The sequence below is a fragment of the Mercenaria mercenaria genome, chromosome 15 (genome assembly GCF_021730395.1).
Source record: "Mercenaria mercenaria strain notata chromosome 15, MADL_Memer_1, whole genome shotgun sequence".
Lineage (NCBI taxonomy): Eukaryota > Metazoa > Mollusca > Bivalvia > Venerida > Veneridae > Mercenaria > Mercenaria mercenaria.
Window position 1 is genome coordinate 7,503,411 of NC_069375.1, and position 18,278 is coordinate 7,521,688.

At 36.9% G+C, this 18,278-nt stretch overlaps 1 protein-coding gene across 1 annotated transcript; it reads right to left on the bottom strand.

Moving 5' to 3' along the window:
- Window positions 1-3,633: 3,633 nt before the first annotated feature.
- On the bottom strand, window positions 3,634-16,081 carry LOC123559483 (uncharacterized). The gene is made up of 6 exons (XM_045351348.2): window positions 15,746-16,081; window positions 14,762-14,844; window positions 10,279-10,387; window positions 9,922-10,056; window positions 7,225-7,401; window positions 3,634-6,439 (listed from the first exon to the last, which is right to left on the bottom strand). The coding sequence occupies exons 1-6, from the start codon at window positions 15,947-15,949 to the stop codon at window positions 4,160-4,162; spliced, it is 2,988 nt and encodes a 995-aa protein (XP_045207283.2). The 5' UTR covers window positions 15,950-16,081; the 3' UTR covers window positions 3,634-4,159.
- Between the last annotated feature and the right edge of the window lie 2,197 nt (window positions 16,082-18,278).

Below are 18,278 nucleotides of genomic sequence, written 5' to 3' on the forward strand. Positions count from 1 at the left end.
TAGTTATTCCTCATCATTACCCACATCATCTAACATAAGGGCCATAACTCTTGCACCAATATTTCATGAGTTTTTCACATAGATTTTCAGGTTAAAGTTTTGATGCACTTTCACTCTATCTCTGTTATTACTAAATGGATTTGATTCAGACTTAAAATAATTCAATGTTCAACATCCTCACCCACAGCATATGACACAAGATGCATAACTCCTGCACCAATATTTTATGAATTTATGCCCCCTTTTGGCATAGAGTTATAGTTATATAGTGTTTTGATACACTTTATATTTACCGCTCTTATTACTTAATATTTTTGACACTGACTCGAGCTATTGTGCAATATCTTCATCCACCATTGGAGTCATTAAACTCTCTAGTGACAGCTCCAGTTTCCTCAGATGTGCCTAGTTTCACTATTCAGCATCGAAATAGTTGAGTGCGCTGTCTCCTGTGACAGCTCTTGTTATTTTTAGATAAAGACCATATTTCATGTATGTAGCAAATTGCATGAATCGATTTTATTCAGGGATTTACAGCTGTATGGCATCGTACAAATATTTTAAGATGTCAATTTTCTCCTCATTTGGAGAAGTAATAAAACTACTAAATTAGAACAGTGTTTTTATTACTTCAACGCTTAGGCATTCCTTAGTGGGTATTACATTCAAAATGATAAGTCGTTTGTTGTAGCAATATCAATCCCATGCCAGTGTTTCATTGTCGGACTGTTAGTCACTGCCAGTCAGAAAAGTGGGTTCTGCTGTTAACTTCACATATAAACAAGGCAATATTGAGTTTTACACGTCCTCCAGTCCTGTTGCTAGGTCGAAAATTGTGGTTACTATGTGGACAAGTAGTTGAAATTATGGCTGAAAGTGGGTTGTTTGATTGCTTAAAAAGTACAGGTGATTATTTTTTCATGAAAATTGGTTGTCCTTTTATGTGTCAGTCACAAAAAATGGATTCTGTTAAAACTTTATTTTAAAAGAACGAGATTTATTCACATAACCCCATTTCAATAAATGGTCATTGCACAATACCTGTCCCCAAACATAGTCAGTACCATGGCGCAGCCAGTTAGATGAGCATTAAATAGTCACTGCACTAAACCAATAAACAATATCAGTCTGTTAGATCAATATTAATTGGCCATTGCACTAAACCAGCCCCTGAACACCGTCGATATCAACATGTTACATCAGTATTAATTGGCCATTGCACTAAACCTGTCCCTGAACACCGTCGATATCAACATGTTACATCAGTATTAATTTGCCATTGCACTTAACCTGCCCCTGAACACCGTCAATATCGGTCCGTTAGATCAGTATTAATTTGCCATTGCACAAACCTGTCCCTGAACACCGTCAGCCATGTTAATCAGTATTAATTTGCCATTGCACTAAACCTGCCCCTGAACACCGTCAATATCAGTCCATTAGATCGGTATTAATTTGCCATTGCACTAAACCTGCCCCTGAACACCGTCAATATCAGTCTGTTAGATCAGTATTAATTTGCCATTGCACTAAACCTGCACCCGAACACCGTCAGCCAGTCTGTTAGATCAGTATTAATTTGCCATTGCACTAAACCTGCCCCTGAACACCGTCAATATCAGTCTGTTAGATCAGTATTAATTTGCCATTGCACTAAACCAGCCCCTGAACACCGTCAATATCAGTGCGTTAGATCAGTATTAATTTGCCATTGCACAAAACCTGCACCCGAACACCGTCAGCCAGTCTGTTAGATCAGTATTAATTTGCCATTGCACTAAACCAGCCCCTGAACACCGTCAATATCAGTCTGTTAGATCAGTATTAATTTTCCATTGCACTTAACCTGCCCCCGAACACCGTCAGCCAGTCTGTTAGATCAGTATTAATTTGCCATTGCACTAAACCTGCAACCGAACACCGTCAATATCAATCTGTTAGATCAGTATTAATTTGCCATTGCACTTAACCTGCCCCCGAACACCGTCAGCCAGTCTGTTAGATCAGTATTAATTTGTCATTGCACTTAACCTGCACTCGAACACGGTCAATATCGGTCTGTTAGATCAGTATTAATTTGCCATTGCATTAATCCTGCCCCCGAACACTATCAATATCGGCCTGCTAGATCAGTATCAAATGTTCATTGCACTAAAACTGACTCCGAACACCACCAATATCTACCTTTTAAATCAGTATTAAATGGCCATTGCAATAATTTAATAAACCTGGCCCCTCCAGTCCCCTCCCCCTGAACACCACCAGTACGGTTCCTCCTGGTCCAAATATTGCTATTCATACAAAGGCCTATGTAAAAATGTGAGCAATGGGCAAACTTCTACAATCTACTACGATAAATGCTCAATAAGTTTGTAAATGCCATCCCACAGTTTTATCTAATTAGGTTCAATCTGTCAGAGAAAAAAAGGATAACCTTCAAACAGCATTTCTCTTTGAACAGAAGGTGGAAATTGTACATGCATTGGTGATATCAAATTTTTTGCAGGCGAGTCAATCATGTTACTAAATCAAACTAAATAAGGCCTGAATAACATATAATACCGGTATAACAGTAGTTCTGTTAATAGTAAGCATCATTGACTCTCTCGCATTCTGTATAAAATAACTTGCAAAACGTATGTTGTAACAGGCAAGATGAACAAGATCGGGTTGTCTGCCTAATATAAGCTTATATGCAATAGCTGAAGAAAAAATTTCAAAATTGAAAAAGAGGCAAATTTTGAAAATATTAAATCAGAGACATGGAACTTGCCATGTGAGGTCAAGATGTATAGAGAATCTGAAAACATTTGGTCAAGTTCATCCTGAGAAACACATGTAAAACTTTAACCAAAATGTATGTTAGAAAAGGGACATAACTTTAACAAAGAAAAGCTAGTTCTGTAACTTGCTCTTTGGGGACATTTAATAATGCCAAAGACAAGTTGTATGAAAGCTGTACCATCTACTAGGAATGCACAGTAGTTTGATTCACCAAATGCGTAACAGAGTGCCAGACTGTCACAAAATAAATGGTTATCGAACTTGGCCGAGATACTATGCCCACAAACATTGTCAGCAAGTTTGATGTAGATCAGATGAAAACTGTTCGACTTACAGAGCGGCAAGGCTAAATTCGCAGTTTTTCGAGTAATTCAAGAGACACATTTCAAGAGTGCCTCGGGCGATTTGGCTGGTTATCGAACTTGGCCGAGATATTATGCCCACAAACATTTTCAGCAAGTTTGGTGAAGATCCGATGAAGAGAGCGGACATGTTTTGGACGCCGCCCGTTTTGGCCGCCGCCCGCCGCCACGGGTGTTCACATAATACGCCCCGCTCTTTCAGAGACGGGCATATATACAGTTTTTTTCAGGAGTTTCTTTTTGAAGTTTGAAATTGGCATTGTAGCTTTGGAGATATATTTAAAGAAATTGTGCCCATGTGCTGAAATGACAGACATTCCTGCCAGGTTGATTTTATTTATTTATTATTTACATTTTTCTATAACCAGATACTGTCCATTATCTTTCCACCTTGCTTGATATATGTAAACAGTTTATGAAATACATGTGTGTGGATTTTGGTAAGCATATTTTAAGAAATCGTATTGAATTTGAACACATGGATTCGATTGTTAGTACACATATTATTGTAACATCATTGTGTTGGATGCTCGCCCAGGCTCTAACCTTGAAAGACTGAAATGCAATGAAGTGAAAAGTACACAAGCTGGGAAACAGAACAAGAGCTGCCGGCGACTTTTTAAAGGTTTGTTACAGAAAACAAAAAGTGCTCTGCATGTCAGATGATCATAGTAAACAAGTGTATGAAGTTTCAATATATCATACCACCAAGTGCAATAACTGTACCTATTCCTAGAATAGTCGAGCCAAAAAAGATCAGGCGTACTTACACAAACTCGATATAAATGTACAATATTTTATTGGCATAGATATCTATGCATGTATAACTTTGTTTTTGAATGAAATATATCAAAGTAAACAAAAACATATTTTACAACAACTTTCATAAAAGAATGGTAATATACGGATACAAGCAATTATTAACAGACATAGTTATGCGTTTGTAAAAAATAAGCTGTATTAACTGTTCTAATAGCTACACATGTTACAGACGGAAGTTAGGTATCTAAAAGCTATGTTCTTAGCTCAGTCATATTTACATAGTCATTTTCGCTGTCGTTTGAACAGTCTTCATTCAAAAGTTTACCACAGAACTCGTGTTTAGTGCGGTTGTTTCGTTGCTTGTGCACGAATTCTTCAAAAGCTTCTCGAGTGTCCTGACTAGATGTCACAAACGCTCGTAGTATGTTACTAGAAGTCCGAAGAATCCCGCTTATCCCTTCCGGTTCCTGTTGTGCGTTTCGGCTTCTGTTGCCACTAGTTAAGCAAGTGTCCCCAGCATCCACGTATGTACGACATTCTCCTAAACTTTCACTTATATTCACGTAAGTATGTTCCTCTTTTTCAGTATTTCCTAGCCCGATTTTACATGTTGCTTCCATTAAATGACTCAATTCACCCATATTTTCGTTGCATGAAATGTCGTCTGCTGTTTTGTTTATGTTCACTTCAGGTCTACGTAAATTGCTAGCATCACTATCTTCTTCTTTAGCTGCTGGAACGATCGCGCCAAGCATTTTACCAGATGCGAGCAAAGAATTTCCTATGAAACCGTTTAATGTTAATTCGTTCGACTTTACTTTTTTAGACTTGCATTGTTTTCGAAAATCGATCCTGAGTGGAGGTGGGGGATAAGATGGAGGAGGTCTCTTCGTCTTTTTGGATTTAAATAATTTACTTTTCTTAGATGGTATAAAGTCGTTCCATTGTTGATAACTTTTATCCAATTCGATTCCGAATTCTGAGCCTTTACTCTCAACATCTCTTTTTACGACTTCCGTAGCCATTCTTGCATTGACGTACACTGGAGTTTTGGGTTCTTTGCAATTGGTTTGTACAATCTTTGATGTCAAAGTATTGTTATTCACGTCTTGTGTAATCGGGTTCTTCGAAACAGGCGGAAATACAAAAGCCGATTCTAAATGTTCAGATGTATTACTTACTGTATTGACCTCTTTACTACACTCATTACTGAAACTGGTAGTTGCACTAAGTCTTTCTCTTGTGGCACCTATCGTGCTAACGTCTTTTATATTGGTACTATCATAAGTTGTATATGTCACAGTTTTTGTGTTTTCAATAAGCTTTGATCCGTCATCTGCTAGTTGATCATAATCTTGATGCACAAGTGCAGTTACTAGATTGCCAGCTGCAAGCAGTGGCAACCCAATACTAAGCTTCGGAGGTTCTGGAGCCCGTCTTTTCTTTGTGCTTGGTTTCGTTTTATGTTGTTCCGGTTCATTTAATCCTCTTAAAACTCTATCTCTTTGTTTTGATACATCTTTCTTCTGTTTAGAAGCTTCAGAAGCGCCTATTGTAGGTGTCACAGTTGCAGTAAGGATGTCACACGCTTCAGTCAAAGCATATTTAACAACGGTTGAACGGTCTCCAAACACAGATCCCAGTGAGTACCTAGAGGCAGTCTTAACATTTACAGAACTTTTTTCATTGTTGTTTATATCAAGTTTTCCAAATTCTGTCTCTATTTCTGACGTTTCAACATTGTTCTTTATAGAACTGTCAACAGGTACCAACATTGTTAGTAAATCTCCAACAGCCTTACATCCTTCCATTACCACTGTTGGATGATCTGCATTATGCTTGTTCGACTTCGATTTCATCAGCTTCAGCAATGAAGAATGAGATTTTTTCTTCCGTTCTAGAGGCAACAAAGAATTACTTCTAGCCTTTTCTAGGTCGCCCGTAGATCTTCTTTCCTGACTTAATGTCTTGTGCTTTGTGCGCTTTATATCCCCAAGTGATCTTGCCTTGCCTTTAAAATGACGCTTGTTAACAGCACTAACATTCTGCAGTAAACTGTCAGTGTGTGTTTCTGTCTGTAAATCTTTCTCGACTGACTGAATGGGAATATACGTTGGATCCGTATCTACTGTAGCCGAACTTTTAAAACAGTCACTACAATCATTTTTTGCACTGCATGGGTAAGGTTCTCGTGTGGTTCTGTCGTTTTCTGGAAGATCTTCTTTTACAGCCTCCCCACCACTGTCAGCAATATCACTGTTCCGTTTACTTGATGTCGCACGTGCCTCCTTCCGCGAAGACTTCTTACTTCGTTTTCTTTCTTTGAACGATTTGTACGGTATATCTGAATCTACCCGAAGACTTCCGGTTGAATGTCGTTGTTTCCGAGGTGTTGGTATGTTCTCTCTTATATATGATGGAACATTCATGTCTCCTGTAGATTTCATTTTCCGAAGTAACCTTTGTTTTATAGAACCACTTCTGCCATCAATGGAACGTTTTTCATTCAGATCTCTGCGAAGATCGTCAACCTAAAAAAAGTTATAGCCACGTGACAAATCAAAGTTCACAACATACGTTTACATCTTTAATATACATCAGTATTCGAAATCAAAACCCTTAACGCTCACCTAATTAAGGAGGTGGCAGAGTTTAGGAAACTTTCAGCAGGTAGTATCGGATACCCAAAACAAGTGTGCAAGAATGTCGGAAACTCTATTTTCATTCCAGTACTAATTATGGAAACCAAAAGAAATAAAAATAGGCTTTCATCTATAATTTTAAAATAATTACCCAAGCCACACATATAAGAACACACTATTTACTGGTGAATAACGTACGGACAACGGACGCGTTGTGACGGACACTGTATTATAATGTATCTAAGCCATAACTCCGTTAAGAATAAGACTTCCGAAACATCTGGATATTATGTCTGACTAAACCCTTCAAATACAAGTCAAATCGTCCTACCAAGTTTAATCACTGGAAGACGGTTTTAAACTACTGTATACAAGCCAGTTTATCCGATCATCCCCGGAAATGGGAGGCTCGGCCGAGCACTTTATCAATTTTTTTCAACGAGTTTAATAAGTTCTACGTGGAAAGACACAATGTAATAACATTCTTTTTATCATATGTAAGCTTTGCCTGCTGAAACATAATATTACACATTTCTTCTTTTTTTACCTGTTACAGGCCAAGTCAATGGACCAACGTCTCTCACACTTATTACACTAGTGTGATACCAAAATTATATGTACTCCTTCGACGTCACGTCAAACGTGTGATAAAGTACTTTATTAACCAAACTTACCGTTTTAGAGCCAACGAAAGAGGGTGTATTGTCATTTTCGTTAGATGCAAAGACAACCATAGATTTTCTAGATTTGGACGGCTGTTTCCGGTCGAGGTTCTTTGTGACTTCTTTTGGTGGAGCAAACACTGCCATTGTTGTCACCTTTATCGGCTTAATGTCAGGCCATCGAAACTCCTGTAAATGATAATTACATTTAATGAAGAAAATGGTAATGAGAACTTTCCAAAACAAGATATCATATGTTTGTAAGTTTTTTCTCTCACGTTAAATTAAATGTGAAACTTTAAATTTTGTTTGTTTGTTTGTAAGCTTATCTTTCGCTCATACGTGTGACTCCTCTAGAAAATTAGTAATTTTACTTGAAGGATAATTCAAGGTATATAAAGAACACGCTCAACTTCCAGAAGATTCACTGTTTCTTTAACGTGTCTGGTAAAAAGCACTCATACACAAAACTCTTATACCAATGTTAGTAATTTTAGTTGAATGAGTGGGGGCTCCAACTTACGACCCTTCATAATCTGACTGTTACCCCTGGACCACTGCATCCGCTCTAAAAAATAACACCGGAAACTGGTCTGCCTAATGGAGACTTGTCAGTTGAATGGCGGAGGGAAATAAAAGTTGTCCCTGACAGGTATTAACACCGAGATATCGAACCACATAATTTTGCAAGCCAATAGTGAACTGGATGACGTCTTTACCATTTTTTCAATGTTCAAAAGCAGTTCGCACTCACTATGTGACTAAAAGTAAGTTCCTTTTCAATTAAATTATATACGATCATTATGAGCCGCACATCAAGCGAATACGAGAATTACACACATACGTCAAAGTTAAATTAATAAAGGTCGTAAAATTCAAACATTTCATGGTCATGTTGCCATAGATACGACTAGCCTGAAATGTTTTTTTTTAATGAAATCATTGTATATCACTCAACACAGAAAAGAGAAATGAGTCTTGATCTGCTTTAACTTTTTTCATACAACGATGCCATGGAAACACGACTACATAGATTCTAATTCATATAATAAAAAGTGCAATCTGATACTGTGAAATTCAGAAACATGAAAGATTCAGGATGCACCCTGTTCTGTTTGTTCCGTAAGCTGGATGGTGAGAGTACAGAAGGTAAGACCAGAAGGAGTCACATTTTCTCTGAAATGTAATTCGCCCGCCAGCTTTGATAAGTACCATACAATGTATATCAACTAAACGCAATTGATAAACGATGATTTCAAGCGTAACAAAAGTTAAAAGAGAAACTGCCCTAAAAGGGATTTGGTATTCACACAGGAAATATGTGCATTTAAATTATGTTATTTAAGATTTCTTTAATTGAAATATCTGCAGCTACGGACAGTATCAAAGACAATGAAAATGGCACACATCATAGTATAACAGCCGTTTATAAAGTACATGAATTTCTGGACCAAACTGAAAAAAAAAACACACACAAGAGATGTGCGTAAGACAGCCAGTGCTCGACTATTCGAACTGCTGTCCCAGAAACAGGAATATTATCCTAAATCCAGTATCTGAATTAGTTTTGAGACCAAAAAGTTTTTAACGTCAAAAGGGGACATTATTTTGCAAAATACATGTCAGAGTTATAGGACTTGATGCTATCGCCTAGTTTTATAAACCCGAAACAATTCAATATTTGCATTAGTTTTGGCGAAAGTAACATGCACGCAAAACTTTAACCAGGCTTTTCTAAGTCCAAAAGGGGGCATAATTTGGCCAAAATACATGTCAGAGTTATTGGACTTGACGCTATCACCTAGTTGTATAACCCGGAAGACACATGTGAAGTTTCAAATCAATAACTGCATTAGTTTTGGAGATAGCAACTTGCATGCAAAACTTTAACCAGAATTTTTTAAGTCCAAAAGAGGGCAAAATTTGCCGAAACTACATTTCAGAGCTATGGGCCTTGATCCTGTGAGGTTGTTTATTGACCTAGAAAAAGAAAAAAGTTTCAAAGCTGTATGTCTTTCAATAATAGCTACTTGCATGCAAAACTTTAACCAGGATTTTCTAAGTCCAAAAGAGGGCAAAATTTGCCGAAACTACATTTCAGAGCTATGGGCCTTGATCCTGTGAGGTTGTTTATTGACCTAGAAAAAGAAAAAAGTTTCAAAGCTGTATGTCTTTCAATAATAGCTACTTGCATGAAAAACTTTAACCAAGGTGTGACACCGAAGCCGACGCCAGGGTGAGTAGAATAGCTCGGACTATTCTTCGAATAGATCAGCTAACAAACCTTAAATCCCATATTTTATTTCGTGAGAATAAGTACACGTATACACGTTAGCTTCCGCCTCAGGAATGGAAAGTTGAATGTTCGAACCGTACTAGGAGCTGATATGACCGGTTTGTGAGTCTTCAGCAAAGAAGGGTAACCGATGTCTGATGTGTTCCATGAAATGAATGATATTCGGAGCTGAATGTGTACAAGGTAAAGGTTTCTAAGAAACCTTTTCAAGCTATCCAATAAACAACTAGGAAGAAAAGTACTTACAAAAAGACATAGCCTGATTTAGATTTAGTCTTTTTGGAATATTGGCAGTAGGTTAGCAGATTCTCAGGTTGCCAATTACTAGGAAAAATATCAACTCCATTTGAATGCTTTTTCGTTGTTTTCAAATAAATATCGGCCAATCGAAAAATGCCGTAAAAATGAAGTACCTCAAATAGTTTGAACGTGTCCGTGATATGCTCCCGTTGAAAATAATCAGCATAGTGCGCAGCTTCCGTTAATAGCGTTCGGAACTCGCGGTCATCTCCGTCGAGAAGATATGCCACAGCAAGGTTATACAAAATCTGAAAATGTGAAAAAAACACATACTTTGCTTTGTTTATGCAAACATGCATTTGACATAGACATTTCAACATTAGCAATTCAAAAACATTCTCAGCCAATCTGGTAGTCGTGGTTAGTATGAAAAAAAAAAGAAAGAAAAAAAGACAAACTGTTTTTCACTTTCTATTCCTCATTTTTTCTTTAAAAAATCTGTTATACATTAATTCTAAGTTGTACTGTACCGTAAAACCATGAAGATGGCAGAATAGACCCAACGGTTTGTAATTGATATAGGCGTTACCACGCAACAATATCCGGGTCATTTCCAGATCTGATATGGCGTCTTGAACACTGAAAACGAGAGAGAAAGATCATGCTTAAAGTAAACTTTCCAGTGTTTTGTTTTTGTTGGGATTAACGTCGCATCGATACAATTATAGGTCATATGGCGACTTTCCAGCTTTGATGGTGGAGGATTTTTTATTGTGTTGGGTTTAACGTCGCACCGACACATGATAAGTCATATGGCGGCTTTCCAGCTTTTAATGGTGAAGGAAGACCCCAGGTGCCCCTCCGTGCATTATTTCATCACGAGCGGGCACCCGGGTAGAACCACCGACCTTCCGTAAGCCAGCTGGATGGCTTCCTCACATGAAGAATTCAACGCCCCGAGTGAGGCTCGAACCCACATCGACGAGGGGCAAGTGATTTGAAGTCAGCGACCTTAACCACTCGGTCACGGAGGCCCCTTGATGGTGGAAGAAGACCCCAGCTGCCTCTCCTTGCATTATTTCATCACGGGCGGGCACCTGGGTAGAATCACCGACCTTCCGAAAGTCAGCTGGATGGCTTCCTAAAATTTCCGATGTTAATTCAAACATTTTCCTGCCAGACAGATTTATGTTTTGGGGGAGTTTATATTTTGCTACAAAATGTATAACTTAGATTTGATAAAAAGACTTGACCAAAACGGCAACAATGTTTTTTTTTTGTAGATAAAAATACCTCATGAGGTATTTATGATGTAAATATTAAAGAGAGAACAGACTAGATCTATTCCGTTTTAAATTATAGTAATGTATATATCGAAGAGTCATCGAATTACTTAACAAAATGTTAACACAATATTTTGTGTTTTATAGGCTAATTACCCCTTACTCTGCTAAATTTCTATAATGAATGTGTCCGTCTTTCAATTTGAACAGTACCATTATCTGTTAAAAGGGGTGCATACCAAAAAGTTACTGACTGAATGGTGAACAGTGCAGGTCATGATCAGACTGCACGGATTTGCAGGCTGATCATGATCTGCACTGGTCGCAAAGGCAGAATCAATTGTGTCCAGCATGGTAAGGGTTAAACCACACTGTTTTTGTACAATTACACAATGAATTTGCTTTCTCAATAAAAACGACAACAACATTCCGGGGGCAGACTTTCTTGAAATTGCATTATGCTTTACTATTGTTCAATCCAATAACCAGAGCTGTCCGCAAAAAAAAAACGCCATCGGCTATTCGACAGTTTCGATGTCGAACATTTTCGTAAGCAAGTTATTTTTGATAGTTCAAGTTTTATTATGGCTGTGTAACAATTTACAGGCAAAACTTCAACATATTTTTTATATCAAAAGGGTCATAATCTGAATGAATTTCAACCAAAAGTTCTGTAACTTGGACATGTAAATGTACGTCTGATGAAGAGAATGCCAAGTTTGAAGTTTCAATCGAATATATACAATGTACTAAAGTCTACCAAGGGTTATCTAACTTGATCATCTAATACAATGTGAAGCAAAATTGAAAACTCCTGTATTGTTTTGTGGATTTCACCAATTACAGTCTTTATCAAATACCTCCAAAAGTAAATAAATTCAATAGAATATAACGTAAACATTGTCTGCTTGTCTATACATGTATTAAATTTTTTTTCTCATTTAGTAAAGATAAAAACGGAAGATAAATTTAGGTGCCATTTCCCGGCAATTTGTCTAAAAAAAAATAAAATATCATCATATTTAAATACAAGAGCACCACCTGCGGGTGCAAACGCTCGACTATAAGTGTTTGATATAAGGCGATATGCAAGACAAGAATTACGATTCTTGATCTTCTTTCTCATCTACTGATATCAAAAATACGTAGCAATTTTGAAAACTATGGTATTCAAAAAAAGTGAACATAAACAAAGTTAACCAAGACAAATCCATTTTCCAAATTAAATGTGTCATAATTCTGACAAAATACAAGACAGAGTTATTGTTCTTGACCCACCTCCTAATCTAAGATTTATAGTTACAAATTTTAGTTTGCAAAAAAAAAAAAAAAAAAAAAAAAAATGACAAACAAAATTTTAAGTAAGAAATTCCAATTTTCTAAGTACAAAAAGGATCATAAAACTTATTTTTCGAAATGAAATCTTTGCTGTTAGTTTGATAAATATTTTTTTAAGTTCCATGAAATGATAAAAAAAGTACCAGAAAAACTAAACTATGCAATTCTTCGACACTTATATCACGGGTACTAAACAGTGCCTGCGGTACTGACTGTGCCGACGAGGATTGGAGGCACTTCGCTTCCTGTACCGCAGGTACTTCGTCAATGTTTACAAAACGAGCGAGATCGGTGAGTGATTTTTGTCATTTTTGTCATTTTGTTACTGCATGGAGTATTTTTTCAAAAATCGGAGAATGTAGCGGGGTGTAGATGTATCTTATCTACAAATCCATGCTAAAATTTGTGGCAAATGAACAATTTCCTAGAAACGTAAGGACAAATAAGTTGTGAATGAAACCTGATTTTTTCACATCAGTGACTGTTTAGACTCGATTTCTTTTCGCTGACCCAAACGATGTTGTCTCTGCCGTCGTAAATTATATTTATAAATTACATGTGATCTGCTAAAACATAAAATGTGTCCAGAAAATTCCGAATTTGAACGTTATGCTACTTTTGGAAAAGTGCCGCAGGCATTTTGACGATGCCGCAGCCCCTTCGAGGTGCCGCAGGCACTTTCAAAAAGTATCGGGACATAAATTTGGCCGAAACTAGACAAAGAGACAAATGGAAGAACAGAGAAACAACATTTCCTTCAAGAAAACGAAAAGAAAAAGGGGTGTTGAATAGTATGCAGTGGAATGCAAGTCAACTGAAGTCAGGTACCCTCCAGAAAGCGGTCCGCAGAATAAAAACCCTACTTTTGTTTTCACGTAAAACAACCCGAAAACAAGCGAATATTAGCATGAAAAATGTCCTATTTTATGTAAAATTCATTCCACGAGTGGAATGATGCCCATTTGGCTCCCGATTTACACGCAAACGCGCGAAAAATGGAAAAATTAGGATCTACTTATTAGGGACTTCTTTCGATACACCACGGAAGCACATTTTGACCGAATTACTGCATTGTAACCTCTGCCACGAGATAGATAGGTAGTTGTCGCGATACTTCAAGAAATTATCGTGATAAAGCGAAGTTTTCTAATAAGAGTCTCAATAGTCAAAAGTTTCCTGTAAATATTATTGCGATGATTCACATTATAATCTCGATACCATTTGTGTAAGAGCCCATTGTGGACAGTTGACATTTACTAGCTAGACAGTTATTACGGTATAAAATCAGAAACTGTATCGATGTTTGAAATTTTCTGTAGTTATTTTAATAGCCTAATGTTTCCTGTAAATATTAAGTATATCTATAAAAAAAAATATTTTAAAAATGTTTTCAGAAAAAAGAAGGAGAAATTAATATAGCTCATAAACGATCAAACGGGAGAATTTTAATAGTTTTTACATGTACGTAAAAACCTATTTTATTCCCTGCAAACAAAACTTTGAAAAAAAAAACAACAAACATATCGAGCAGCATAGGACGGGCAGAGAAGGCAATTTTCAAAAAGCAAAATGTTTTGGAATACAGTTTGCTTCAACGTACTGACCGGAACAATCGCGTACTATAGTTTAAGGTTATAAATTACCCGCGATGATAAACCGATTGCTAAACTTTTTATATTTGTGAATATAAAATATAATCGTACGAATGCGATTTATTTGAGATGTAGTTATGGGCCAAATTTATGAAACTTTTTGAAGTGCCTGCGGCACCTCGAAGGGGCTGCGGCATCGTCAAAATGCCTGCGGCACTTTTCCAAAATTGGCATAACGTACAAATTCAAAATTTTCTGGACACATTTTATGTTTTAGCAAATCACATGTCATTTATAAATATAATTTGCGACGGCAGAGACAACATCGTTTGGGTCAGCGAAAAGAAATGAGCCTATACAGTCACTGATGTGAAAAAAATCACGTTTCATTCCCCACTTATTTGTCCTTACGTTTCTAGGAAATTGATCATTTGCCACAAATTTTAGCATGGATATGTAGATAAGATACATCTACACCCCGCTACATTCCCCGATTTTTGAAAAAAATCTTCATGAGTAACAAAATGACAAAAAATCACTCACCGATCTCGCTCGTTTTGTAAACATTGACGAAGTACCTGCGGTACAGGAAGCGAAGTGCCTTCAATCCTCGTCGGCACAGTCAGTACCGCAGGCACTGTTTAGTACCCGTGTATATGTTTTCCAAAACAACCCGCAGACTGAGATGCTTTCATTTTGGAACTGTTGTATTTGAATCACTACAGAACCATCATATACCGTGCAACAGGGCCATTTTATAGTACATAAGGGTTTACACACCTTTAATAACTGAAACTTACTTTTTGCGTTCCAGGTACAGAGTTCCTCTCTGAAAAAAGGCAACAGCAAGATTTTCATCTTTTTCCACGGCAGATGTGAAACACTGAAAGAGAGAGAGAATGATGTGTTTATTTCACGGAAGACTGTCCAGCTAGCATACATAATATATGTACTATGCAGTTTATTTGAAGAAATGAGATTGGCAGTGATTGGTACCACAAATTTTGTAACATTTTGGAGGGTGCGCTTACCAGGCTGGGCACATCTCCCAATCGGGGTAAATTACCTCGTTCGGGGTAATATACCCCGATCGGGGTAAAACAAGAACAATAGAAAAGTACAAAATTTTTAATAACTTTTTTATGAATGAATTGCTAATGCTCATATTTTCCAGTCAACTTCATATGATATAAACAGTTGACAATATGATAATTTTTTAACAGATCTTTGTTGTAAAAATTTCAGAATTTCACCATTTTTTAACATATGCAAAATTCATAAAATGGTAGATAGGCATGTTTGTAATGATGATATAAAGCTTTAGTAAAAATATTTATGTTAGCACTTTAAAGAAAAAAGAAATATCAATTTTTTTGTGCTTTTCTATTGTTCTAGTTGTACCCCGATTGGGGTATATTACCCCGAACGAGGTAATTTACCCCGATTGGGAGATGTGCCCAGCCTGCTTACCGGTTTACCCGCTACCAGTTATAAGAATATAAAATATACAACTGATATATGCAGTTAAGATATATGAGGACCTCAACTTTTCTCTTCAAATAATGGCTTTGTCATTATTGTTGTTGTTATTATTATCATTTAAAATATTGGAATACATTTATACCTATAGGCCTATGCTGTGATTTCAACTTGCTGCTATTTATATATGCAATTGCATGTATGTTACACAAATCTGATGACAAGAAAAACCCAACTCGACAAACGTGTTCCTTCAACAGTTGAGGAGATAGTCTGGGTGTAAACTGTATGAAAATTTACCTTACCGTAACTGCATTTTTGAAATCCTCAAGGTTGATATAAGCAACCGCCATGTTGTAAAATATCCTCGCGCTGGTCTCGTGCATGGAACGATAAGTTTCAACTGCGTCTAAGAATTTTCCAGCTGCATGTAAATCTACTGCAACATTCCATTTTGCAAAATCTTCCTTAGATTTTTCCGTCAACTGTATTTCACTACACTTGCTCATCTTCCCCTGTTTCAGTTTACACTGTTATGCATTGTACAACATAATTTTGAATGTAAGTAAGTTTCGTCGTGTATATGTAGCGCTATAATTTTGACAAGTTTTCCAACAATTTACCGTTATTCTCTTTTCAATCGGCTGATTGGTATGTGATTATCCTCTTGTAGCGATGTCACGTGATTTTAACGGTAAGCAAAAAAATCAAACAACGTCATATCATAGAAAGAAGGGTGTTGTTTTACACGAAAATTGAACGTTTAAAACATGAAAATTACTTTACAAAACAATTGTCAGTTTACTGATATATACATTGAATTCCGGAAAAGGACTGCATTAAAGGGCCATGTTGTTTGTTTAAGAAAGATTTCTGTGTTTTGATGATATACTGCTAAACATTACAAAATTGAAGCATTACTCGTAATTATACCCCGCCGAAGGCGGAGGGATATAGTTTTGGCGATGTCCGTCCGTCCGTCCGGAGCCATATCTAGGAAGTAATGTTTGGAATATTTAAATTAAACTTCATATACATGTTCACCACTATAGGGAAATGCGGCCTGTCAAGTTTCAGTCAGGTTGCCCAAGTAACACCAGAGTAATGGCCCTTAGAAGTTTCTAGTGTTAACTATATCACACTGGATAACCGGCTATCCTGGCGCCCGCTGGAAATGTAACCCAGCTGGAAATGTAACCCAGCTGTAAATCGGTAGGTAAAGTTTTTCATTTAATTCTAATAAAACGAAGCCAATTCTTGCAAATCAACTTGACAGTTTTGTCAAGGAATGAACATGGCTTACATTTACAATTTCTGGGCCAAAAACGATGGTTATGTTTTTAGATATTTGCTAACAATTTCTTCAGATTGAAAAATGAGCAAAAATCCAAAGTTTTGCGCTAATTGTTCTGTTTATGAACAACCTGTGAAAACTTTTATCATCTGATCTAACGGATGTGCCCTTACGGAACACCTGTGTGAAGTTTCCGGGTTCTACGTTATTCCTGAAAAAATATATAAGCCGTTAAATAGGCATGGTCGAAAAAAAGTACTGTCGATAACGGCCGCTAGTGCTGTCGCTGAACTCGGATGTTAACATTTATAGACTATCCATTAACTCCGATGATTTTGAATATTTTTGTATGTAAAAAGTATTACTGGCAGTGATTTGACGGAAACGTAATTATTTTATAAAACCGCACTTTCATTTCAAGAGGCTTTATGACTATGTCCCTTCACACCCGGGCTAAATCTTAACCTAGTACACGCGTTCTTGCCATTTTTCAGCCACGCGAAAGCCAACCATATAGTTTTTAGCAGTTACACCGAAACAATACAGTAAATTTGGCCACTTTGCCAGCTTTTGATGGTGGAGGAAAATCACTACTGGTGCCTCCGGGCTACTACAGAAAGTAATTGCACCTCAGTAGTTAGAGACATGATGTTTCTGGCACAACCTTGCCCCCCCCCCCCCCCCCTGACCCCTTGTCCCTATTTTAAAAAATCCAATGCCGGACACTTTAAAACCCACAGGCTTTATCAAAGATACAAGCTGAAAATCTTTTAAATCTTTAGTTAAACCGAATGAAAACCTTTGGTTTAACCAAAAAAACATTTAGTCTTTGGTCCGGACTGACCAATGCCGGATAATTTAAAACCCACAGGTTTTAAACCCAGTTAAAAGTTTTAAATACATATGATATAGATGAGTTTACAGAATAAAATATATTGTTTGAAAGAAAGAAGATTTACTGATAATATAAATCCTCATTATGTTACAACAAAAAACGGGAGAAAAATGATAAGGGCTACTTGTTTATCTTGTGGAAAAATGAAATCAAAGTTTGTTAAAAGTACAGGGGGTAATTTAGATATTCACAAAGCAATGTTACCTTTATTACCTAAGAAAGGTTAACACTCCCAGGATATAATTATTGCGGGCAAGGAAATCCCCTAGATAATGGACCCCCTGTCAATGAACTGGATGCAGTATGTATGGACCATGATTTTTGCTATGACAGTGGTGTAAAAAAGGGTACATGTGATAAGCAAATGCTTTCCAATTTAAATAACACTAAATCAAAAACATTTGGAGAAAAAATTGCAAAACATTTAGTTGTGAAACCTATAATTAAAACGAAATACAAACTTGGGCTGGGACAGAAACAACAGTTCCCTATGGGTTTAACACCCAGACAAAAGTAAAAAAACGGGAAAAGGGGGTAGAGTATACCCCCGGAATCACATGGAGCGATGAATTAGCAGAAGAATTACACAAACCAATTAAAAGAAAATTTAGGAAACGAAGAGTGATAGTTAATGATATTGATGATACTT

Bases quoted from the DNA above. Each gene is read 5' to 3' on its own strand.
- LOC123559483 (XM_045351348.2), bottom strand. From the start codon at position 15,949: ATGAGCAAGTGTAGTGAAATACAGTTGACGGAAAAATCTAAGGAAGAT. The intron at 10,388-14,761 runs GTAAGTTTCAGT...TCTCGTTTTCAG, and splicing joins CTGTACCTGGAACGCAAAAA to TGTTCAAGACGCCATATCAG. The intron at 7,402-9,921 runs GTACTTCATTTT...TATCATTTACAG, and splicing joins ACACGTTCAAACTATTTGAG to GAGTTTCGATGGCCTGACAT.